This window comes from Oikopleura dioica, chromosome XSR (genome assembly GCF_907165135.1).
Source record: "Oikopleura dioica chromosome XSR, OKI2018_I68_1.0, whole genome shotgun sequence".
Lineage (NCBI taxonomy): Eukaryota > Metazoa > Chordata > Appendicularia > Copelata > Oikopleuridae > Oikopleura > Oikopleura dioica.
In genome coordinates this window covers 7,536,359-7,561,464 of record NC_137294.1, presented here as the reverse complement: position 1 = coordinate 7,561,464, position 25,106 = coordinate 7,536,359, and the positions used below count along the sequence as shown (strand labels likewise).

Here is a 25,106-nt window from a genome sequence, read left to right as displayed (position 1 = left end):
TTTGCTACTGTAAATGACGAAGAAAAAATATGTTGGGATAGACCACTTTGATATCGATAATGAAGGGATGATCGTTTTTGTGATTAATTGACGCTCTCCAAGTTCAAAAGTGGCCCAAAACAAGATATCGCTAATGATGGAAATTGATAATTTTGAAGTGAATGCCCACTTCAATTGTTTCAAAGAGGCGCGCCGACGCTGGAAATTATGGTGTAAATTATATAACTCGCTCAATTGATCACGTGACTGCTCATATCGAGCTTGTCCAGCTCATTATCCTCCCAGTTGACGCCCTCGAAATCCAGCGATTCCTGTTTTGCCACTGCCGATTACCGGTCTTACTTTCGCTTATTTTCTAATTTCTAATTTTAGACCTCAACTCACCATCGCTCAAAATTTGCGACGGGCAATTTAAAACATCAGCCAATAACGCTAGAATCAAGTCCTGTGAAAATTGCGGCAGATCGGAAACAGTCATGGGAGAATTTTTTCAATCTTGGCCAGACGTCGATAAAACCTCAGAAGTTACTTTCAACCGTTTCGTTGTACTGTTTGAATGGAGCCTCTCCAGCACAGAAAAGATCGACTACAATGGCTGTGGTTTGCAAAATATGCTGCCTCATCAGCGAGAAAAGATTTGAACTGCTCAGGAACTCGCTCTACTTGGAGCTTTGGCGGACGTTGTTTACGAAAAATACTGCTTGGGGAAATGAGAGCCCGTAAATTTATCAGTTTACCAAATGTTCAAAGGGGATTTTCGGGATCAAGTTGCCACGCTTATGCGTTTTATAGCGTCTTTGAGAACTTGTCTGTGATTGTGTTTTGGCTTGGATCAGTGCCGAAAAATACGCGCGTGAAAAGGATATCCGCAAAAAGAGGAAGAATAGAACGAGCTGGTTTAGTGAGAGGGAGAAGCCAGAAATTAGGAGAAAACTTGGGAGACAATTGTTTACTCAAGGGTCAATTAATCGAACCCACGAGGGTCATTTGGCTCTCGCCTCATGCTACTTACTAAAGTCGCCTTCAGACGCTAGCCAGACTTTTAGGGCGCATGGGAGGATAAGTAGACTTCTAGTGCAAAATCTTTCTCATTCCAACTATTTTTTTGTGATAAGAAACGCTCGGGTATGATTTTTTGGTCTTTATTTGAGGTAGATTTGATATTTACAGTGATTGGCAATAAGAATAAAGATGTGTATTCAAAAATATATTTCACGGATCGGAAATTAGTTCTGAAGGAGAAGAGCAACTCCTCCCAAAATCCATTTGTTCTCGTGATCTTTTGTGCGCAGGTTGAATGTCCACACGAAGTTAGGACCGCGGTCTTGTGTTTTGTAGACAGGACATTCGTACATATTCTTAGTCTCTAGTCGGTCGATGGGCACAGCTTTCACGTAAAGCACAGGCATCGCAGGGAGAAGATCCTTCAATTTGCTCTCAGCGATGCAGCCAGCTTGTGAGTCCCAGCGAGCGCCTTCCATGAACAGATTGCTCAAGTAAGTTCCCTCTCGAGGTGGCGCCTGGATATCTTCTACGGTTTTTTTGAGTACGTCAACAGAAAGTGCCATCTTATCGAGCGGCCACTCGTTCTTTCTGGCCATGCTTTGCATAATAGCAGTCAGGAAGGATTGCGGGTTGAAAAGGCCACCCAACCAAACAGTATTAGGCATTGCGAAATCAGTAACCCATGCTTCCAAGAATCGAATTCTGCTCAAAAAGTCGTCGTACCAGGCAGTTAGGCCAAGCATAGATGGGTAGGCAAGTTTCTGCCAGGACTCTGGCACTTGGTCGATAAAGAACGAATTCATCAACGATTCCATCGCTGGCGTGATTGTAAGTTCACCCTTGAGCCCTAAGCTTACGCTTTTGATCGATGATGAAATTTCGTTCAACAGATTGTTCATACGTTCGGCTTCTTGCAGTGCAACTACTGTATATGGAGTAACCTCTTCGACTCTACCAGCTAGCTCGTACATGACGAATTCTTCTGGCAGCTTCTCTGCGATAGTTTCTAGAATTTGCTGTACTTTCTCTTCCATTGTCACTGCTCCCTCGCCACTTGCAGCGGCGTCTTTGGGTTGCATCTCGAGCAGCGTTCGGAAAAGATTCTCAGAGGTTTTTGTAAGCACTCCTATTTCTGCGTTCGGATGCAGTCCATAAAGATAAGGACTTTCAGGTGGGAGATTCTCGTCAATATACGCATGGTATCCTTGATAGTCCGAGTTTGGTGGAACTGCGTAACCTGGTGCGAGGAATAGCTCTCCTTCGAGTTGCTCGGGGCTCATATACTCAAGCAGATACGTCCTGCAAAGTCTTCGATCCCAATCGTCAGTGATATGCCCGCCATACATGATCTCGCCAAAGAGATATCGAAGATCGTCCCATGGGACTTTCGAGTTAACTTCAAGATAATTCAGCAGAACGTCGATTGAGATCGTAAGATCTCCAGCATTGAACGGGTAAACTCTGTTCCAACCTTTAAAGTGGTTCAATTATGTTATAATTTCTCGTAAAAAAATTGAAAAAAATTCATTTTTTCTTTATCAATTTTCGAACCCCTTCCTTGAGGACCAAATTTCGTACGCTCTGATACAACAGCGTGAAAATAGCAAACGGAATTCAGAATTGATTTGAACTCGTTCTCTCTTGAGCACTGCTCCAAGGTTTCCTGGTTGAAATTGTCAAGTGCTTTATGTAAATTTGCCAAAATTCCAGTTGGAGGTTCGTTTGTGATCTTGATTGAGTTTTCGAGTATGCCTTGCGGGATGATATGAGATTCTGGCGAACCAGCTGGTTCGGCTGACAAAAATACACGAAGATCTGGATGAGAGCCTTCAGCGTATTCTTCCAAAAGTTTTTCGAGAGTCGGCAGCCATTTCGCCACTAAGTGAACATTTTGAAGAATAACCCAATGCCCCTCCTTCGCTGCTTGTTCCATCGCTTGCTCCGCTACAACTTCTTGTCCTTGTCCGAGAGAGACGTTATGAAAGTTTCGTTTTGCGAAAGTGAAGCCGAGTTTTCTGCCAAGTGCTTCTACATCCTTGAGAGGATCAACACCAGGCGAGAGAATGAAGAATGTTGGAGTGGCAGGGCCAGTTTCTTCAAATGACTGAGAAAATGGAACTGATCTATTTTCAGTGTATTTCGGGTGGAGTTTATCTGAAATGAATTCAGTAACTGCATAAGTCATCCGATCGGGTCTAAAACAACGCATCATGCAGAGTTTTTGGAGCGGTGATTTGTTTTTCCATTCTTGAGGGAATTTCTCCTTCTCAGGAGCTTCCGACTCGATAAACTTCTTCCATCGTTTAGCTGAACCCTCGATGTCTTTCTCCAATCCACGGAATTCATCCATTTCTGACAGACATAGGACACCTCCCCAGAGTTGATCATTCAAGAAGTCGACAGGACTGGTTACATTTGACTTTGTTGGAAAGCGTAGCAAAAAGTCGAGTTCTGCTGGGGCGATTTCACCTCTATTCAAAAGAACTTGGAATGCCATCTGCGCCGTAAAAGTCAACTTGTCCTTTTCAAAAAGACCTCGAGAAGCATAAATATAGACTGAATATGAGGTCGAGTCAATCAGATTAGCAACACGCGCTTTAACTTGCTCAGCTTGTTCAGCTCTCTCAATTGACTTCGCAAAAACTACATTGAAAGCTTTCAGGGAGAATTGGTACATCGGGTGAATCTTGTTCAAATCGTCAAGAATAAAGTAGAGAAGAGATGCTCTATTTGCCGCAGGGCGATAGTTCTCACGAGCTTGATTAATCTTTTCTTCGGTTATTTTAGCTTCTGCAACTTGAATTTCAATCTCGGCAGCAGTTCTCTTCGTTGTCTCCAAGTTTTCGACAAGCTCATGGTCACCGAGGAAATTTCCAGAAGCAGACGATAGTCTCGCCAAAAGGTTATCTTCGAGTCCCTTCAGTGTGATTTTGAACTCATTTTGTTGTGTTGTAAGTTTCGCTTTCTCTGCTTCAAGATCAGGTCGTTCAGCAGCAACAACATCTGCCAAAAGTTGGTCCTCTAGTCCTTCTCGAGTCACTGTGAAATTTATAAGTGTGCACTGAGCTTGCATTTCTGGTTGATAGTGAGGATTTGCGAGTTTTGTATGCAGAATCAAACGGAAGTTAGGATTGAAGTCAACTTCTTTGTCTCCAATTTGAATGAATCTTCCCTTTTTGATGGTGTTTCGTCCGAGCAATGGGTCAAGAACAGGATCTGTTGTCTCACCGAGGTTTTCAATAAGAACCGTGTCTCCATTTGAAACAGCACGCTCAATTGTGTCAAGATATCCTTTATTGCCAAGTCGGACGACATGAAAGCCACTACCTTCGAACTTCTTCTTGATCCACTTGATACCTTGAAGTTGGGGGTCAACCATCAGAGGCCATCGATCGCAAGTAGACAAAATTGTCGCGTTTTCCATGGACATCCTATCGGCTGGAAGTCCTTGGTTATTCCATCCAGCAACCGTGGCGTCATCTGTCAGCATTCTGATAGGATCAAGATCTTCTGTTATCGGGATCGGTGTTTTTAACGATTTGATGAAGGGTAAGATGTGATCGTCTAGCATCTCTCGACGGTAAGCTTTAGTGAAGTACCCGAAGTAGCTGATAAAAGCAGTTATAAGAAGAACGTCTCCTGGAAGCATCTTCTCATTCTTTTGGAATGTTTCAACGGCTTCAGCCCATCGAACATTCTCTGATGCAAGTCCGGAAACAAGTCGGTTCGCAAGCGCAATCGTCGCTGCGGTTTGATCAGCTTCATCTTGGCATTTTTGTTTTTCAGCTGTAGCAGCATCGTATCGATCAGTTAGTTCTTTCATGTTGTCTCGAAGATTCTGAAGCTTCTCTTGAATTTTGTTAAATTTATCCTCCGCTTCGGCTTTTCTCTCATTTGCTTCTTCAAGTGCGATCCTTTTTGGCTCAACATCGCAAAAAATCCTATAGTACTCGACAATATTTATGGCCCAAGCGCACAGTCCGGCTGCTGCAACAGATTTCTTCTCTATTTTTTTAGGGTCGAAACTTGGATCATTCAAATATGGCTTCACAGCATTTAGGGCACTTTCAGGAATATTTTCTTTGTCATAGTTGATAAGGTTATTCAAGAAATCGTCAACTTTTGTCATGAGAGTTTTCCTTGCTGCGTTGAAGCTTCTGTCTTTTGGAATCTTTCCACCTGGTGCAAGCAAAACCATGCATGCGGCTGTTACTTTGTCGACGCCATCCGGGGGCTTTGAAAACCCCCTTAATTCAGTCAAATTGCCCCTGTTTAATGTATCAAGGGCCGCTTTCGCAGCAATGAGTGCTGGTTCAGCAGCAGCCAAATCTTTTTCGCAGTCAGCTTGCTTGATGGCGACTTCTTCGCGGATAACCTTAACTTTTTCTTCTTCGATTTCCGCCGCCGCAGTTTCTTTATCGACAAGTTCCTTTTTGATTGCAACCTCCTTGATCAATTTATCTGCGTTATCATTTTTGACATTTAGCTCGACTTCTTGTGATGCTAATTTTCCTTTCAAGTCGTCAACTTGACTACTTGTCGAGCGAAGTTTCTCAAGGCCATTTTCAAGACGTTCCATATTAGCCAAAAGCTCATCGCGTTTCATTTTTAGAAGGTTTTGGTAGAGATTGATTTGTTCCAAGAATGACTTCGGCGTAGTATAGTTGTATCGCCTGTCGTTTTCGCGATAGATTGTCGACATTTCATTGACTTTAGAGTGGACAAATGACATTGTTTCGGAAACGGAGACTTTGAGCTCTTCTGGGACCTCTTCTATCTCAGAAAGGAATCTTAGAGACACGCTTCTGAGAGCTTCTTCTGGCCATTCATGGAACCAATCTATAGAAGTGCAATTGACTAGTGCTGGAAATTTTCGTGCTCGTACACGAAGCTTCGTTCCAACTGGTGAGAAGCAAAGCACAACCTTAAGCGTTCGACGAACCCGATCAATGAAGAAAGACCAGCAGTTGTCTCTTGAGTCATCCATTCCCGTGGCTTTAACGTCATTTCGCACAGCACTTATGATTTCGTCGATTTCATCGTCCGCGAAAAGCCCAGGAATCTCACCCGAAGCAAGTAAATCGTTAATGAGTACAAGGAAATCTTCTTGTGGAACTTGCGCATCAGTCATTAAAAACATGATTGGTTGGTTCTTAACTCCAGCTTTGATGTACTGTGATGCGAGATCGACTTTGAGATCACCGATTCCGTAGCCCTTTCGAAGCTGAATCTGGAAGACATCAAGGCCGGAGATATAAGCAGCGAGTCTAGACAGCGACTGTTTTCCTGAACCGCCGACACCAACAAGGAGAGCATTTCCTCTGGGCATTTCGAGGATACGATTTATTCTGAGAACGTGGCTCATCGCGTCTTCAAAGAGTACAAGTTTCATCGCGGCATTGACATCGTTGTAAGCCTCAAGAGCATCAACTAGGATTTTGTTGATGGATTCCCAGCTTTCTACTTGGCCGTATTTAGGTTCTCCGATGCCCACAGAAAAGTGACAGAACTTGTTAGGCGAAGCCATCAGTTCACTTGCTTCCATGTCGTCGAATGTTTTGACTGCTATATCACGCAGAACCTCGTCGAAAGTCTCCATATCTTTAGCGTCGGTGAATTTATCATGGTAAACACGCGTAGCCTCGTGCATGTATAGTCGGCTCAGCGCAAGTGGAGTTTTAATCATGTCTGGAATGGCGAATAAAACACCTTGAAAGATGTTGGAGAGGTCGCGCAGGTTGAAGTTGTAATGGAACTTGATTGGTGTGGGCAAAAAGGTCGATGAAATGCGCGTGTGCACAGCAAGAGCAGCCTTGATGATTGCATCTGAGTGTTTTATGACAGAAGGATGGAACTTATTAAGTGTCAAATGCTGAGTCAGAATCTGTTTGTAAATGTTTTCCAGCGAATCTCCTCCAGGGAATGAAATGGCGAAAACAGAAAAATGTCGTTGCAAGCGCGGATTGATGGTAAAAGAACCGGCAGTTGGGTTCATAGCAGCAACATATTGACAATTATGAATTTCCTTGAGGGTAAGTTTACTTCTGTCGTACCAGTGGTTGTAGTCTAGATGCTGTCGAATAAGTGTATGAGGTTGGACCGTTCCATATTCATCAACTTCTGGCATATTCATGTCGTCGATGAAATACACGAGTTTACGAGATCCTGGGGGCCCGAAATTTCGCCCAGCTTTTTTCTCTAGCGGCTTTTCTAGTACATTTTGCAACATCATCGAGGAAGTGTAGAAGTTAAACGGCACATTTGTGATCACGTAATCCTCCCCAAAACTTGAAAGTCTTGACTGGATCAACACGGTTTTGCCGGACCCAGCGCCTCCAACGAGCATGACTGGCTTTTTGCGTTCCATGAGCATGTCCATAAAGAATCGAACTCTTGTGGTCTCTGCAGTTGGTACCATAGTAGCCTGAAGTGGCATATCCGGGTCGTAGTTGAATTGAGTTTCCGCACATTTCTCAGACCAGTGGCACCACTTGCGTTCGGGAGAGATGTAATAGTCGAATACAGTTCCCGCTGTTGGAAACTTGATAGTCTTGAACTCAGCGCACCACCATTTGGAAAACTCCACTCGATGATCCACAAGCTGATCCTGGAACAAAGCACCGCCAAAGGCCCATACGCAAGCCCAAACAAAGTATAGCTCGTAGATATCTTTTGTTGAGCCCTCTGGCGCGTTTTCAGGAGTAAGGAGGCTCTCCATCAGATAACAAAGCATATGCAAGTACGCCGTCTCGGGAATAGGAGTGATCGTTTTGAATTTCGTTCGCAGAGCTTCTAAACAAGGTGGAACATATTTCTCGAACAGTATGATCATATTCGCTCGTTCAGCTTGAATTTCGCGGGTTTCAATCCACGATGTCACAATGGGATTCCAGCCAAGGTCACTTGCGTTAAGAAACAGTATACCAGCTCGGGAAACAGTAGCTGGAGTGGCTGTTCTCAAACTCGATATTTCAAAAACAAGTCGCATTGATGGATTGAGTGGGATTCGCTCATTTGACGCGAGAGTGAGTACTTTGTTGTCATCCATCACCGTGTTCAGGGACTCAATCCACATAGGATCGATGTCACCATCAAGCAAAATCCATTTCGGTCCATTATGACTAATGTTAGCCATGTCTCTCATGATCGTCGAAAAGAGGCCATCCTTCCATTCTCGAGTGGCTGGATTGATCACTCCGAAAAGCTCATCATTAGAAACCGCCTTTGGATTTAAGTCAACACACACTGGTTTCCTGTTCATATTCTGATAGGTGCGCTGAAGTGATTTGAGAATTTTGGATTTTCCAGTTCCAGCGTGACCAATCACAAAGACTGAATGCCGCACATTTAGAAGTTCCTCCAGCTGGACAACCTTGAGACAGAAAGAGTCCTCTGCCTGTAATTTCAAGTCAAGCACCGATTTTTTAACCATTTTTTCAAGCTCAATATCTTGCTTTCTTGGAACATCCAAAGCAGGGAAGAGATCTCCAATGAGGCCTAGGAAGATCGGCATATCGTCAGTCACGATTTTCGGGACGTTGAAATCTCTCAGTGCTCGCATGAGAACTTGATCTTCCGGTCGCTGTCTGTCGTCTCGTTTGAGTTTGCCGGCAACAACAAGAACAGATTTGATCGCCCTCAAGCCCCAATCGTAGTGAAATTGCTTCGAGAGCAGCTCTCTACAAAGAGTGTACAGCGTGATAAATTTCTTTGCCAGATATTTCGCTTCCAAAAAGCCTTCCGCGAGCAGCATGTTTTCAGCGATGAGTTCAAAATCGGGAACAACCATAGCGCATGGACGGAAGAGAGCTTTAAGATTTTCAGGTAGTTCTGTTCGGCCGGCGTATCCGGGATTCATTGTGATGAAGATGCCAACTGTTGGGACGAGTTGAATTTCTTCTCCTTCAAAGACAAAACGCTCTTTTTTGTCCTTGATTGCATCTTGGATTGTTTTCACTTGCACCGCAACGACTGAGAGTACTTCGATGGCGATTCGATTGAACTCGTCGAAGCAACCCCAGGCGCCAGTTTGTGCCAGGCCTTTGTAGATGTTGCCAACAGACTTGTAATCCATTTGTTCAGAGCAGTTGAACACGTAGACTTTGATCCCGATCGCCCTTCCAAGATCTTTCGTCGTTTCTGTTTTACCCGTACCGGCAGGTCCCGCCGGAGCCCCGCCCATAATCAAGTGCAAGGACTGTGTGAGCGTAATATAGCATCGATCCGTCAATGGAGTTACAACAAGTCTGGGCGTATTCCCCAAATACTCGTACGAGTACTTGAATTGAGCATCGCACGCATTTACAAAGCAATGCTGCTGAGACTCGTCCCATCGCGCCCGCATCTGACGCTGCCAAATAAAGTCCTGTGAGTTGTCAGTCTTGTTCGAGATAAGACCAAGCACAACGTCACGCGCGTGAACGTCTATCGTACAAATTGTCATGATTTTCTGTCGGTCGCCCTTGCTAAGGTCACCAAGTAGCAATGTGATAAGATTGTTGAGCTGAGTAATTTGCTTCTTTGAGTACTCTTTCATCGCGTTCTCATAGCCTTCTTCAAGGCGACCAAAAGCGATTCCAACTTCTGTCGTCCACCAAATCTGAGTTGTCGTGAGCGCCACTTGAGCTGCATAATCAAAAAGCCATTTCTCACGCGCTTTTTCTTCATACGTAACGACGGCTTCCGCCAGATAATGTCTCACTGCAGCGCGCATTGAGTCCATTACCCGATTGAGCCAAACCTCAACTTGACCATCGCAATTACACTCTTCTTGGAAATCAACGTACTCCCGTTCCGAGGAAAACATCCCAATCGCCGATTTTGACTCTCCTTTGAACTTTAAATCGGTCGTGTTGTCGAAAAGCTTCGATAAATGCTTGGCTATTACCCGTGGATTGTTACCGTTCGATAAAATATCGAGCAGGGTTGTCGTAGACACGAAGTAAAATCGAGGGAAAATAAGCCGTTTTGTCTCCAAGTATTCAGCAAGAGACTTTTCGCAAAGTGTGAGCCTTTCTTGAAGAGATTCTAGTTTTTCGAATAGACCATCCTTGTTTGTAGCATTCACAACATTGAGATCGTTTTCGGCTTCTTTCATGATTACTTTAAAATCACGATCGATTCCATCGAATCTATCAGAATCTTCGGGAAGCTGTCGTCGAATGTCCTCGGAACCAATGAAAATACTCTCCAGGTAGGACCACGTACGTTGAACTTCAAGCCACAACGACATGACTGAGTCCGTCGTCGAAAGTTGCTTTTGCCAACCCGATACTGCTTCAAGGAAGTGAGCGATGTATTTCGAACTCATTAAGTTCTGAAGCTGGACTTGGTTGTCTTCTAGAACCTCAACGAGATCTTCTGAAGATCGAATGAGCATTGTTTCTCCATGTTTATCGGTCTCGAATTCAAGAGCAGACCAAGTTTGTTCCAGATCTTTAAGCATTTTTTCCATGCCCATCTCTTTAGAAGACTTATCGACGATTTCACGGACAGTTTCTTCGTGTTGATGAAGGTTGAGATTCAGGAGGTCAAACAATGTTGTCTTTTCGTCCATCGTGAATCTGACTCCGGTCGCATTCATCAACTGGTGCCAATGACGATCTCTAATCGAGGGATTTTGTAGCTCGGCAACAACTCTCAGCGAGGTGATCATGTTCTTTACTTCAGTTTCAAGGCCTGCGAAAACATCCCATCCTCGAGCTTCTTTATCAACTTTACGGATGTCTTTTGCGAAACGTTTGGTATCGTTTTCCATCGTTTCAATGTCGATCTGCTTCCAAAGTGTTGTTTTCCAGTCACTCATCGAAGAGGTGACGATCTTTGTAAGATCCCAAACCTCTTTAACCAGGCCAAGATCCTTCCTTGAAGCTCGCAACTGCTTGAACTCCGGTAAGTTGACCTCGAATAAGTTTGCATTATCTTCAAGTTCTTGCATGTGATCTTCCATTTGCTTTATTTCCGCGTGCGCCACATTGATCTCAGCATATGGCTCTTCTGACGCAAAGTTAAACATGTTCAGCTTTCTAAAGCCTTCACGGTGAACAAACTGTAATGTGTTGAATTCATTTGAATCGTTCTTGATTTTGGTCATTTGCGCGCTCTGCAATGGAGCAACATTTTGTTTCGCACCCACAAGTATCTTTTTCGTGTTCGACCATTTCTCAGGTAAGTCGCTGAGCTGGCGGTAGACGTCTTCCGACATTTCATGATTGTAAGTCTTTAGAAGCTCAATCGATGCTTTGAGAGGTTCAAACATAGTGTCGTTCTTTTCTTGGCGCTCTTTACACTCTTTGATGTGACCCATCGTTGTAACAAGTGATTCGAAATCTCCGTCCTGGACAGGCTTAGACAGCCCTAGATCCGTGTCGGCAATGAAGTCTTCAAGGTCCACAAGGCTCTTTTCGATATGATTAATCAAATGGTCCTTGAACATAAACGACCATTTCTTCACAATATTAAGCAGAGAATGCTTAAATGGTTTAAGAGATACTTTAAACCAGCCATCGAAAGTTTTTCTGGCGAGAACTGGTTCACAACTTCGAAGAGGTCTTCGTAAGAGTCGATTTGCTCTTTAAATTGATCTAATTCGGGCGGAGTTTCAGGGATGCCTTCAATTGCATGCGCTTGGATCTCTTCTTCCGTCAAAATATGACCGTATGTGAGGAACTGTCGCAAGAATTCCTGGGAATCGTCATGCCACAGGTAGGAATACGAATCAAATTCTTTCGTAAAGATCGCCGCATCCGTGATAACTTTCCGGACACGAGACATTATATCATTTCTCATTTCTCCAAGCGTCGAGTGATTTTCCATAAGATCTTGGTAGCTCTCAGTGCCGCTTATTCTCTTCATAAGAGAAGAAATCTTGTAAATGTCACTAATAACATCATCAACGATGTCATGCAGTCCTCCGTGCTTGTCTGGATTCAGACTTGGAATAAATACCAGATCGGGAGCATGGAGTTCCAGATCAGCAACGAAAAATGGTTGAACATCAGTCGACATGTTGGACATCATGAAGTCGAGATTAAAGGAAATAGCATTGTAGAAACCTTCAACGATTTTTTCGTCGATAAACTCTTTGTATGCAGCCCAGGCGGCGTTCGCGGGATCAGCCTTGAAATGTTGGATATTTTCTTCAAGAAGGTTGACGATCTCTTCGCCATTGGCTTTAATTGTTTCGTATCGTTTCTGGATTCGATCATCTTTATTCGCCAAGTTAATTAGTCCTGGTTCTTTAGTATCACTCTTTCGCTCGAAAATCGTACTACTCATCCATGTGGCCATTATTTCCTCAATCTTAGTGACGTTGTCAGTAGCTCGTTGAGTGCGAACTTGTAAATCGGAAACAGCTTCATAGATTTGCTTAATGTAGTCGTAGACATCTGTGGACCAGCTTAGGTCTTTTTCTCCTCTTGAGAGCAACTGATCAATGGATGCTAGCTGAGCTTCGACCAGTGGAAACTCGACTTCAAGAATTGTCGTTCTGATCTTATTGTACCAATGCACAGTTTGACGGAGCGAAGAAACCCATGTACGGAATGTTTCATCTTTCTGGTACAAGTTCTCTGCAGATGTTGGAAGCTTATCGTAGCCAAGATATCCCAAGTACCGTACTTCGCGGAGAACAGCTTCTAGTTTCGAATTAAAATTTACGGATATAAGTTTGGTCTCTTCATCTCTGCTTAGCAAGGGCTTCGTAAGGTTAAATTGGCAATCATCATCGACCTTCGCAACCCACTGTCTGTATGTCGCATCTTTGAAGTCAACAATTAATTTTTCAAACTCGTCGAATTTCTTAAAAACAAGCTTGGCTTCATCATTTTTGACGAAAGGATGATCGAGGAGAAAGAAGCGTTCTCTTGGAGTCTTGACTCGTTGCAGCAAGTCTTCTGCCCATCGAATTTTTCCCGCTGTAGGTGGCTGATTTTTATAAAGGGGTGGATCACTCTTTTGTTCTTCAAAGATCTCTTTCGCTTGTTCTATCTCGATTTCCATTTGTCCGACGAGTTCTTTATACTTTGGATCGAAATCCTCGCCAATGACTTTTCTGTCAATCAACGAGCTTGCGATCGCGATAAGTTTGAACATGCTTTCGACGCTAACGCAATCCTCGAAAGCTTCGCAAAGAACTGCTCCTAGCCGTCTGTCTAAGTCGTACAGCTTTTTCTTGAAAAGTGAGTAGAGTCGTTCATATTTTTGATCATCGTGATCGAGTGGATCAACCTCGGCGTCGGCGATCTTGGAATGAAGCAGTTGAAACTCTTCATAGATTTGTCCGACCTTTGCTGATAGGACAGAGCCATGTGATCCGCCAATTTCGACTTTCTCAAGGTTCATCATCGAAATACTTGACAAGAAGAATTCCTCGATGAGCTCTATTCGCTTCACAAAACGATCAAAACGATGAAAGACAAGTTCTGGTCGAAAGTCCCAAAGAACGACCTTTTTGCCAGTTTTTTTGAAATATTCGGGCAATTTTGAAGAGTAGTCAAAATACATTTCTTTGAAGCGACGAAGGGTTTTGAGCGCTGTCTTGATCAAATCGTAGGATTCGTCGAGTTCTCCTTTGAGGATGGAATCGGCGTCAATGAATGTCTTCGTCAAGTCGATGACGAAGTTTGAAATTTCACTGAGAAGAACGACAATCTTTGCAGGATGCCGATAGTGATCAGAAGTAGCCCAGATCAGCGATACGAGATGAAGAAGTGCACCGAGTTTTTCTCCACTGCAGAAAGGTCTGTTTGCTCAATATCGTCAAGAAGACTTCGAAGAGGCTTCAGATGCATGGAAATATCACGTGCTTCTTCCAGACAGATTTTAACGTCGTCATACATCATCGCCAGTGAATCGTAATATGACGATTGCTTGGCCTGCAAAATGGCAGCAATTTCGCGAACCTTAGAAACTCTCTAATACTTATGATAGAAAAAGAAATATTACCTTCGAGGATGTTAGCTGATCATAGATGCACTGAAGATTAGAAGTTAGATCTGACCAGAAGCGCAATTCTTCATGCGGAGTCGGAAAAAATCCGTCGAGCATCGCCTGGGAAGACTTCAGATCAAGGACAGTCTTGATTTGATGCGCCCATTTAATGACAATGCCTTCAATGACACCCATCACTTCGCGGATTTGTGCATCGCTTTCTATCTGTTCAATGCCTGCTGGCATAGGTAACAGCGTCCGACCCTTTACGCTTCCGGCAATTTCGTACACTTCTGATTTCAATTTATTCATGTTTGTTTGCACATCTCCTGATACGACTGTTGGCCAGCTGGTAGCCGAGTCGTGGTGCACAAGAATATCATCCATGATGTCGTCAACAAAAGCCCCGAATTGGTCGAGACATTGCGAGGACAAATCGCCGAAGACCACTAACTTTTTTATGTTTTCTTTTGGAACTGGCTCTTCTTCTTGTTTGTAGAAAAATACGCCCTTGTTTTTGGAAGTTGCAGGAGGCTCGAAAATTGTCGCCAACTGACCAGATGGAAGTAGCAAAACTCCAATCCACAGTCGCTCCCTCTTTTCGAGAAACTCGAGAAAGTCCTACCAAAGAACTCAATCATGCTCAATTTTTTGTTGTTGATACCTTTCTGTAATCTTCATTTTGGACAAATTTAGTCCATTTATCTTGTTTGATCGATAGTGTTTTGAGCACGACTTCTTCAAAGAAATCCCATCTAATAAAACGTTAATTGTGCGCTTGACTAGGAGAATTAATGCTTTCTGATGAGTTCTTAAAATTTCAGCCAAACTGAAACTTTAACGTGATCCAAAACATCAGTAGCCATTAATTCCTTTTCAGATTTGGAGCAGATGCTTGAAGCTGATTAAAAAAAACTGGCGAAAGTGTACGTAAAACTGAGAGGATGAAAATTCCATGTCTCTTATGGTGGATGAAGAGAATTTTTAACACGATGTAAAAATTCGCTTTAGAAATGAATGATGAAATGGATCTGATGAGAAAGGTGGCGAAAATGGCAACACGAAAGTGAAAAAGTCCTTTTTTGGTGAAATGAAAAAGGAGTGAGAACTCGTGTCGAAACTCTAACGGACACCTCAAATCTGGCCCGCGTTCTTCATCGTCGGAGTCGCTGTAATCGCTGCAAATTCTTGTTTTATTCACATTATATTTACTGTACCCGGATGTTACTTGCACATTTCAGAAGCGATAAAAACAAGCTTACTTGTAATGTACTAACCCTGGCATTAACTATTCTCGATGATAATATTCTCATACCTTGTGTCTCGATCCGCCATGACTGGCTTGTCGGTTTCGCTCGCTTTCTTGTTACTTTGTTGTTACAATCTTCACTTAGAGAGTCATCAAGTAGAATCGAAGTTCTCCTCTATTGTAGATTAGGTGAGGGGCGAGAACGATTGTAGAAAGGCGCGCAAGAATTGTTGGCCAATTCAAACAACCGATACTCGTTGCCGGGGAATACCAAATACCATGGAGACCAATTCGCGAAACAGTTCAAACAATTCAAATCGAACTTTGAATTTGGCTCTACAAATAAAGTAGATGAGTGTTGATGGCCTAACTACATTGTGTAACCTCTTCTGACCTGGAAAAAAGTACACTATAATTGCAATTGTAGCGGACGTGTCAAGAATTTAGAAGGGAGTGCGCGAATTCCGTATATGACTCAAATGACGTTCGGAAGTAGCGAAATTTTTAGAGCTTTAAATATTTATCCTTCCGATATCGCCCAGTGGTACTTGTAGCCTTCCCGATGTGCTTAAACCCCATTTAGTGTTTTTTCATGGCAGCTTCGAAAAGCAGATATACACGTTTTCCTAAACGAAAAAATTGAACGGTTTCGATCAGGCATTGACGGCATGTTGCATAAGCTCTTCCGAGTTTTAGAAAAAATACGAATCATGGCGCTTTATTCAATACACTGAAAAGGTCGCTCTTATGCCACCCGCTGCGAAGATAAGTTTTTCTTCTTTATTATTATAAAAAAAAACCCTTATGAGCCATTTAACCCTTTCTACTCGGTTTCGAGTTGCAGTGAGGCAAAAATCCGATTATTTCAGTAATTGACAGTCAAAATATCCATCTGACTATTTCATTATTTTAATAAATGCTGCTTATTGGAGAATTTTCGGCGAAATCTAAAAAAAAAGATTAAGAAGCTTGACGTTTTTAACCATTGATTTTTCATTATTTGGCGCACTTACTTGAAAAGCGCTTCTTATCAAAAGGATTATCCACCTGTTGGGAATCAAAGTGGCAAAAGCCACCTAATAGAGATTTTAATCGCATCATTGCAAAAATTTTTTATAACGTGAAACTACTGTTTTGTTGCTGGAGAAGTACTCTAAGAGAAGATTACGCTCTTATTAACCCGAACCCGAAAGAAGCAGAGGACGGCTTTGAGCTCGATATTTTAGCAATTATTTTATAAAAAATTAAGGCTATGCTTTGCGTTTTTCCAGGACTAATTGCATACGTCAGAAAGGCACTTCACAAGCATGGAAGACAGTCATTTGAAAATACAGTTTTTAGGCCTCTCTGTTTCTTTTTCTGTACGCAAATGAATAATATTTTGAGTGTCAGAGGTCGACGTTGTCTTGCGCGAAATACTTTTTTCTGAGAATGCTGTTCAGTGTCACCTGAAATTGTTGATAACTAACACGCAGAGATGAAAGAAAATACAGCTTCGAATCGCTTTAACCAGTTCCGTTGATTCAATAAGGAGCTATCCACACATTCACAGAAAAAAAACACACGTTTTTAGTCAAAGGATAGCCTTCATTAATTATGAACCCTTCTTGCGGCAATGAGCGAAAAATCTCAAAAAAAAGAGACACTGGAGATTCTGAAAAATCGAGACGCGCGCAAAATGAATTCCAAAAACGACAGCATCGTCCTTGAAAAACAGCTCCTTTCATTGCAGTGCAATAGTTGCACCCTGCTTAACGAGAAAAATGACTAGCTTTTTCCGTCTTCTTATTTTAATTTTGGACAGTCTATAATTGGAGCTGATGAACATGGCATTTCTTCAGTGCCAAAGGTAAATGTCAATTTTGCGTGAGCGGAAAATTGCCCCTACTATGGCTTCAACCATGTATCTAATAATATTTATCTACACTGGTTTCTATAAGGTTATCCTTGTTTAACCCAGTATAGCTTTGTCCTCGAGGTAGTGGTCAAGTTCGCTTGTTAGAATTGAGGGTGAGTAACCACAAGGCACTCATACTCACTTTGATAATGCTGAGACTCCCGAAACTCAAACTAAACTAACTAAACAAAAAAGCGATAAAGGAAACTGGATGTTGCTAGCTGGTCCTCTAAACATGGCGGTAATCACGTAACGTAACGTGACGAGAATCACAACTTCTGTTGCAACAGGTCCGCTGGGTTCTGCTAATGACTCGAGCGCAGAACATTATCTTCCATTTCGGCGAAGCGCGCGTGACCCTTGGCGAATTTATTCTGGAGCGGAGTGAGATTTCACGACGTTGCAGCGCTGAGAGTACAGAAACTGCGGCTACATCTATTTTTGGTCGTGTACTAAATGGGTATTCTAGAGTATGGTCGGGCGAATCGGCCAACCGCGAAGTTTACTTTCTCGTCACGGCGGGTACGCTACAAGACCACCGCGTCGAGTGTCCCATCGAGCTGAGATTTTTTTCTTTTTTGATCAGCTTGATTCGACACTTGCAAAAAGCTGCCTCTTCATTTACATGCTGATTGCGTTGCGTAATCAATACGCCCAAATCAAATCTTTGTTCTGATTATTGCGAGCTGCTGAATTTTAATATCTTCTCGCCGTCCAGTACTCGCGCTTTCGCGTGGAATTAACATTTTCGAACATTTCCTTTACTTTTTTTTGACTGATAAATCTGGCGATTGTCGCCTGGCAAGACTGTTGTGGAGAAAACTTTAACTCGATTATACGTGCTGAAAATTTCGTTTCCTCTGACGCTCCAAGGAATTTCGCGAAAAAGGGGGCAGCATAGATGCAGCAAAGTTCGAGCTTTGTAAATTCGCTGAATCTACCTCGTTATAATCAAAGTCTTCTCTTGGTAAAAACAAGTCTTATGAGAAGCGGAACTGTAGTTTTTGCACGCTGGTTTTGTGTTGATAACACGTTCCTTGATAAAAGGTAAACATGGCGGATGGTAAGTGGGAAAGAGCATTTCCCGAATTCCAGCGATCTTCACACTCGCACACGTGGTTCGACTCCTTCTAAAGAAAAAGCAGGGCGAAAATATTTTCTTGAATTCCGGGCAGATTTCGTTCCATACACGCGCCAGGCAAGTTTGCCTCATTGAAAATGTTCTTTTCTATTTCTGAGGCATTTGCTGCGATGCCTCTTCAAAAATGCATTTTTTCGAGGCGTTGTAAATTTTCTGAACTAGGCTAGCAAAGCGAGCTACATTGCTAACCCCAATCCTAACCGCCTCAAGTCAGCCCTGTTAATATTACAGATTCCGCGATTGATCTTGAGAATTCTCCGCGGACTTGAAAATCGACGAATGTCGAGCTAAACACAGAGCGCGTCTTATCACTGTATAACTAGTAGCGAGTCTTCAAGTTTCCTAGAACGTCCTCTCCGTCGTAATTAATGTGCGCTTTCTAAAGAGCGCACTCTTGATATAACTTAGCCCAATACACGAATTAGCTTGTCACTTGTGTTTTCTTTTCGCAATTTCTGCTCGAGTATTCGAAGTGCATTTTGTCAATTTGAGAGCTCGACAGCTTCTAAAATCACTGATATAAAGCCGATTGCGCGCTCTTCGCTAGAAATGAATTCGCAAAAGACGCATCATTGATGCCGGCATCAGCGCACTTTCAATGTTGAAAGTAGTTATCATAAGCTCAACGAAATTTTATGCATGCATAAATTCTAAAAATAAGAATTGTCTAGCTAACAAGAAGAAAGAGCTACAGATTTTTCATTATATTTAGAATCCTATCGACTCCTGTCCTGCATAATGAACCAACTTATTGGGCGCGTCCCATCATTTAAAAAGCACTTTCGAAAAGAAAAGGTCCTTTAAAATTGAGCTCATCTTCGATTTTTCATAAGGCTTATTTTTTCTTAGATTCAAATTAATTTCCATGATTTCACAGTTTTTAATTTTAATAAAAATCCTTGGAAATTCGCCTGTCTTTTCGTGAAATGAGGTATTCTTTTTCGAAAGATCATGTTTTGGGTTAAATTGAGCAAAACGTTGGGCGATATCGCTGGACCGAGATATGCCCCCAAACATGCCGCACTAAGAAACTCATTCTTACATAAATTGATCATTTTTTAATTCGATTTCGACACGATCGCTGACCGCTCCTTGTTCATGTTGTCTATATTACCTCGCTGGAAAGAAAGAAACAAAGCGCATGCACGTGCGATACTGGTCATTTTCTACGACATCGCAAATTAATCACAAACAGGCGAAAAGAGCGACGCCGATTGTAGCAAACTTGTCCAGATTTTTGAATTAAATTTTCTTGGCGCCGCGAATTCGGCGAAGACGAAAGCCATAATTCAGTTTTAGCAAACGTGTGTTTTGCGTGGATTCGCATTTGCTTACTTTATTAGTTTCAGAACCAATCTAGTTAGTTTATTTGGAAAAATAGAGAGCTCGCTACATATTTGTACTTACTTAAGGACCCCCCCCCCCGTCAACAATTTTCCCTCAAAAATCGAAAATTTCAAAAAAACCATATTTTGGCTTCTAAGTGTGCTTGGAAGCTAAATACATCATAAAAACTTGTTCGCAGCACTTTTTGGCCAATAAAAGCCTTAAATTTTAGCTGAATTGGGACTTTTTCGTCGTTTTTCGTCAAAAAGTCCAATTTTCAAAGGCGATTTTGAGGGTGTTAGAGTCGAGATAGACCCCCAAAAAATGCAGCCTCAAAATCGTTTTTTGACCCATAGAATCCATTTCCGGGGTCAAAATTTTAAAATTCCGAAAAAAGGTTTTTCGAAAATTGTTGACGGGGGGGTCCTTAAAAGAGAAGTTCCTCTATTTCAAATTCAAAAAACATAGACAAGAGCCTTTATCGAATCTTTTGAACTTGAGATGATCCGAAATCTGGAAAGCGTCAAGTAAAATTAGAGTTTTTGAATAAATTCTAGAATAACACATCTGAGATACTGTTTCTTCAATCGAAATAGGGGAGGACAACAAAGAGGAATCATGATTTCTCCGGGTGATCCTGAACGCATGTGGGTTATAGCGCCCCATTCTAGCGCCGTGGTAAACAGGCGCGCGCGAGTTCTCCGGATTCTCCGCCTTTTAGAGGAGAGCATCACGAAAAGACGAGTAGATCAGCGAACACCCGATAGTTTGATTTTTGTGACTCTAGTACCGAAATCCCTAATGAGAATCTCATCCGCCGTCGTGATAGCTTCGGCTCAAGCCGCACGAAAAAAAGAACAGGATCGAAAGGTACTGCCAGAGAGACAGAGAGAGCTTGTATGAAGACCCTACAGATCATGAACTGTCTGGACTTACAAAAACTTTCTCAAGCTTCGACGATCATCAGATCATACTTCCATTTCGCGTTTTGTCAATTCATTACTTGATAATTGACAATCAATTAAGGTGCCTCCTCGACATCCTAGCCAACGCTTAACCACGCTGATTAACTTCGGCATAGAGTGGTGCCACGACAATTTGAGAAATATGGATCCGGAGAGTGTCCGCGGAGACCGATTGGCGGATAGATTTGAAAAACGGTTTACTATTTGGGGCGCAAAGTAAGTTGACTTGTAAAGCTCCGTTCGCTCACTGTTGATGTAGGCTGCGAAACTTGGTTGAAGAAGAATGTTTCTACTTCAATCCTGATCTTCCACATGGTGGACCAGGCCCGTCTCGCAAGAGACGAGCGATGTTTGACGAGTCCAAGCTCGATGTCGATGATATTCACGGTGAGAAAGCAATCATTGTAGCAGAAACTAACCTACAATTGCTAGATGATCTGCTTCGCTATGACCAGAGCAATCCCATCCGCGGTCTAAAGCAAATCACGACCGGTTTTTGGAAGTGGTCGCGGCGCTACATTGCAGACTGCCCAGGCCAGCCGAAGCACAAGCATCACGCGAAACGGGCGAAGAACATCTACTCCAAAATCCTAGGCTACTACAAACTTTTAGTCGATAGACAAGAGCAGAAAGCAAAGACCCTCTAAAGTTTTCGCATTTCATCGAAAATCGTAATCACCCCGTCGCGTATTTTTGACAGTCAGAAGATTACCACTGGCTCAATCATGGCGACAAGACTCCGACAATTCGTATAAACAATCGCCCAAACGCAATTTAACTTGTACAAAGATATAGCGCATCCGGTCACCAAACTCCAAAATCTAAATTCCGAAACATTTTTAATACACCTTCCTCCACTGTGGTCAACCACAATGGATTCTATTCGTATCGCTTAAATTGGCTGCAGGAGCGACTCTCCTTCGTGCCATATATAATATAAATGTAAATTTTTAAAAAGAAATCTTTGATTTTATATATTTATCAAAAAACTCTTTTGGAAGTCTAGTTTGGCCGAAAATCCACTTCGGGCAAAAATTTTCTTCGACCCCTTCTGGGCACTGCCCCTAGGAGGACCACCGGGTTTGTATGAAAATTTTTTTGAAAATTGTTCGGGCGTACCCTACAGGCGTTTTCCTCAGGGGCCCAAGAATTTACCAAATGAAGAAGTATTCAGAAGACATTTGCTGATAAAATACAAACGACCCTTTCTGTAAATACTGTATCACTTTCATTATCTTCTCAATAATAAACAAAAAGGTCCTTGGCAAAGAAGACCGGAAAAAAATTAAATTAAAACTGTCTTTTTTTTTGCAAGGCGAGAGATCCGCGATTTTGAGTAAATCAACTTTCGGATTGTATTATCTCTTATCCTGTTGCCCAAAGCGCAAGAATAAGGACTCAGCTGGGGTTTGACAGCATGTTTAGAGCGCTGAGTAAATCGCAAATATTTTCCATTAGCTTTGCATAAATCAACCCCAAAAAAGGCTTAAATTAAAATTGGAGGATTTCATACTCTGAAGAGTCTTGGCAAATCCCTGAAATTCGGATGAGAAATGAATTCTACAAAGAGGAAGTCTAATGTTTAGGACTCTCGTGACGAATAATGAACATGTTTAACATTTCTATGACGGACAATACAAAGTAGGCTCGGCCTAGAATGCAATCAAGAAATGATTACAGCTTCTAGCAGGAAACAAGCTAAAAAAATGCTTACTTTGTGTCGACTTCTGGTGGAAACAAATTGCATAATGCACTCCGATCATATCAATAAGACACTGTCGTTAAAATAAAGCGGGTTCTATAAAAACCACCAAGAATATTTCACCAGCAGATGCGTTCCTGTTTATGCAGAATCAATTTTTAAGTGTATCAAATGAGCATTTCTGCTGATTGAACTGTAACTCGCCTGGCTAAAATATGACGAAGTGTGCGATGGGTCAGTCAGTGCGAACTGCATAATCCGACTGGCTCCATAAGATTTAAATTTCGGATTAAAATGGAAATGCAAAGAAAATTGACGTTGTTTCTGAGACAAAAAAAAAAGGAGAGCAGAGCAACGGTACTTGAAGAGTTTTAGACTTTTACAGTAAAATTAGGCAAGGAAAAATTATTTTAAGTAGGTGTCTATGCTTCTCATACTATCCATTGCATAATTTCTAAACATGATTGTTCTCTTTGAGTAAGCGTGCCAATTTTCGTGCAACGAGCAGATTGATGGACATTCTTGTTAGACGACGAAATTTTTTGCAAAAACGTGTTTTAGAAAAGACCGGCCGCTCATTCCGCGTTAGTTCAATACAGTTTCGCACGGATAGTTAACCAGAATAGATACATATGGATGAAGCATGTCTGGCAAATAAATTCTATACCCTTAAGGGGGGGGGTCGACGAGAATTTTTTCAGGGGTGATCCTAATTTCGCGTATACACATGGTCTGTGCATGAATCTTATATTTTTGGAATCTACAGATTCTCACAAATCTGTTGAGCCTAAAATCATTCGATAAAAATAAGATTTAGGGGGTAAAATTAAGAAAAATGTAAAAAAAATGACTATTTTTGGTGCATTTTCGCGAATAGGGCCCTACTTTGACGGCATTTTTGACCGATTTTTTCTGGCCAAAATTTTTTCTACTTCTCGCCGGTTAATTTTTTCAACCCTTTTCTATTTGCCAGTAAATTCAGATTTTGCCTATCTGATCAGGTTTTCCCGCATTTTTGGTCACGGAAATCCCGATTCTCGTCGACCCCCTCCTTAATTTTCCTTCTGTGGAGAAAAAAATCTTTGACGGTTTTTCAATTTTAGATGCTCTCAAGAATCAATGTTCATAAGGAGACACGTGTGCACAACACAAAAATCTGCAATTCTTCTAAAGTTTCTACATTCTGTACTTTCGCAACAATCGATTTTCAGATGATTCTAGGCACTTTCTAATGCTTTGCAGTTCTGGAAATTGAAGTTCAATAATCCAATCCTTTTTTGGAACCACAGACTTGTCCTCGACTCGGATGCATAAAGGAACGGATTGAGGTAGGTTAGAACGTATCGCTTCCGATAAAGATTTTGGTTGCATTTGCTTGCAGCACGCCTCACCTAAAGATTACAGACTCGAACGAGACATCCAGCTTAACCAGCTTCATAAGTGATTTATTTAGGCAGCTGTTGCCAGTGCAAAGGCCAGTCAGTCACAGTAGATTGCTTGTCAATTGCTTGTCAGTAGCCAGCACTCGATTAATAATGATTTCGTCTTCCTTCTTGATTCGTAAGTGCACCGAGTGGCTGTGTGGGCCAAGCTCCCTATTTCGTCTTTTTCTCTTGCAAGGGAGCTTCGAAATTGCCATGAAGACGGGGAAAGCGGCGGAAATCGAAGAGCTCCCGCTTTCCTTGGATATTCTGCCCCGGCGCACGTCATATGCGAAATGCAGCACCCCAGCGATCGTCGGATAGATGAAAATTAAGCTCCGTGAGGATTTTTAGACATGTTTATTTTCAACGAGTATTGTCTTCCGAAATCCCGAGCCCGCTGACGATAAGCAGCGCGACATAAGTATCCATTTTTACACGATCAAGGAAATCTGAATGAGGAAAAAAGTTCTCTTTCTTCTCGCGAAAACTGCTCTCTTTCTACGTATAAGTGTTCTTCGAAAATCCGGACTTGATGACGGAGGGATTCAGTTTAAAAATTCAACTGTTTTAATTATTAACGGCTAAGCGTCTTCGCTTTGTATTAGAATCTTCAGAATCGATTGTGGAGAAGACTGCTTGCGTGATATCAAAATACTTTGCTCCCGGTGCAGCGATTAAGGCCTTAGTTTCAATTAAATAATACAGTTTATCTCTCTACAGGTGGGTTCGTGATACAGTTTTTTTCATACTAAACCAAGTAAGTCAGAGAGGATAATTTTAAAAATGCGCTCATTTGTCAATAATAGGGACCAAAGCTGTCGCCTCCTCGAACAATAAAAATCAATCAAATGAAGTTCGTAAAGTCTCGATTTGCCTGTCAAAAGCTTTCCTCGTGGATATAGCTCGGAGCGACCCACTAAGCCTAGATTAGGGAACTCGTAAAAGCAACAGTCATAGTCAGGCAGAAAGTCTCCAAGAAACCCTTTGGCTAGGGATTGTGGCTTCCATGCGTTAAAATAAGATTTGTTAATAAATCGTTTGTTACTATCTTGTCGGCAAATCTTCCCCTGATCGAATGGAGAAGACTCGATTGCTTGTTTTTTGTTTTAAAAAGCTAATGATAATTGCTCGCATGTAATTATGCTTCCACACACTCAGGATACCCTCGAGATGCTCGCATGTTACGAGGGCCACGTGAACTAATGAAACGTTCCATTTTAATGTTCTCCGAATCATCGCTGCGACTTGTTGGATTCTTGATCCATGATCGAGCAGTTCGAACAAGTAATTTAAGGGCCCGCTTCAATAGATTTTTAACGTAAATTTGATAAAGTCAAACGTACAAGAAAGTCTAAGTAATTTCTAGGTTACAGATGCGAATTGTTTTGCTCAATATCTTCGTTCAAGCAGAGAATTAGTTTCAAGGAAGAGTTTTGAAATGATAAGAGCGGCTTTTAATTATTTGTA

The 25,106-nt window shown here is 42.1% G+C and overlaps 2 protein-coding genes across 2 annotated transcripts; one reads left to right on the top strand and one right to left on the bottom strand.

Moving 5' to 3' along the window:
- Window positions 1-1,150: 1,150 nt before the first annotated feature.
- LOC145710299 (dynein beta chain, ciliary-like) lies at window positions 1,151-15,368 on the bottom strand. Its single transcript, XM_081788035.1, is given in 8 exon segments — window positions 1,151-2,476; window positions 2,557-11,523; window positions 11,526-13,733; window positions 13,736-13,907; window positions 13,951-14,556; window positions 14,600-14,690; window positions 15,069-15,113; window positions 15,251-15,368. Coding segments are annotated over 8 exon segments (13,359 nt in total). The 5' UTR covers window positions 15,271-15,368; the 3' UTR covers window positions 1,151-1,226.
- Window positions 15,369-20,297: 4,929 nt separating this feature from the next.
- On the top strand, window positions 20,298-21,787 carry LOC145707349 (uncharacterized). Its single transcript, XM_081784871.1, has 4 exons — window positions 20,298-20,418; window positions 20,575-20,729; window positions 20,773-20,900; window positions 20,946-21,787. Exons 1-4 carry the CDS (start codon window positions 20,350-20,352, stop codon window positions 21,158-21,160), a joined length of 567 nt encoding a protein of 188 aa, XP_081640997.1. The 5' UTR covers window positions 20,298-20,349; the 3' UTR covers window positions 21,161-21,787.
- The last annotated feature ends 3,319 nt before the right edge of the window (window positions 21,788-25,106 follow it).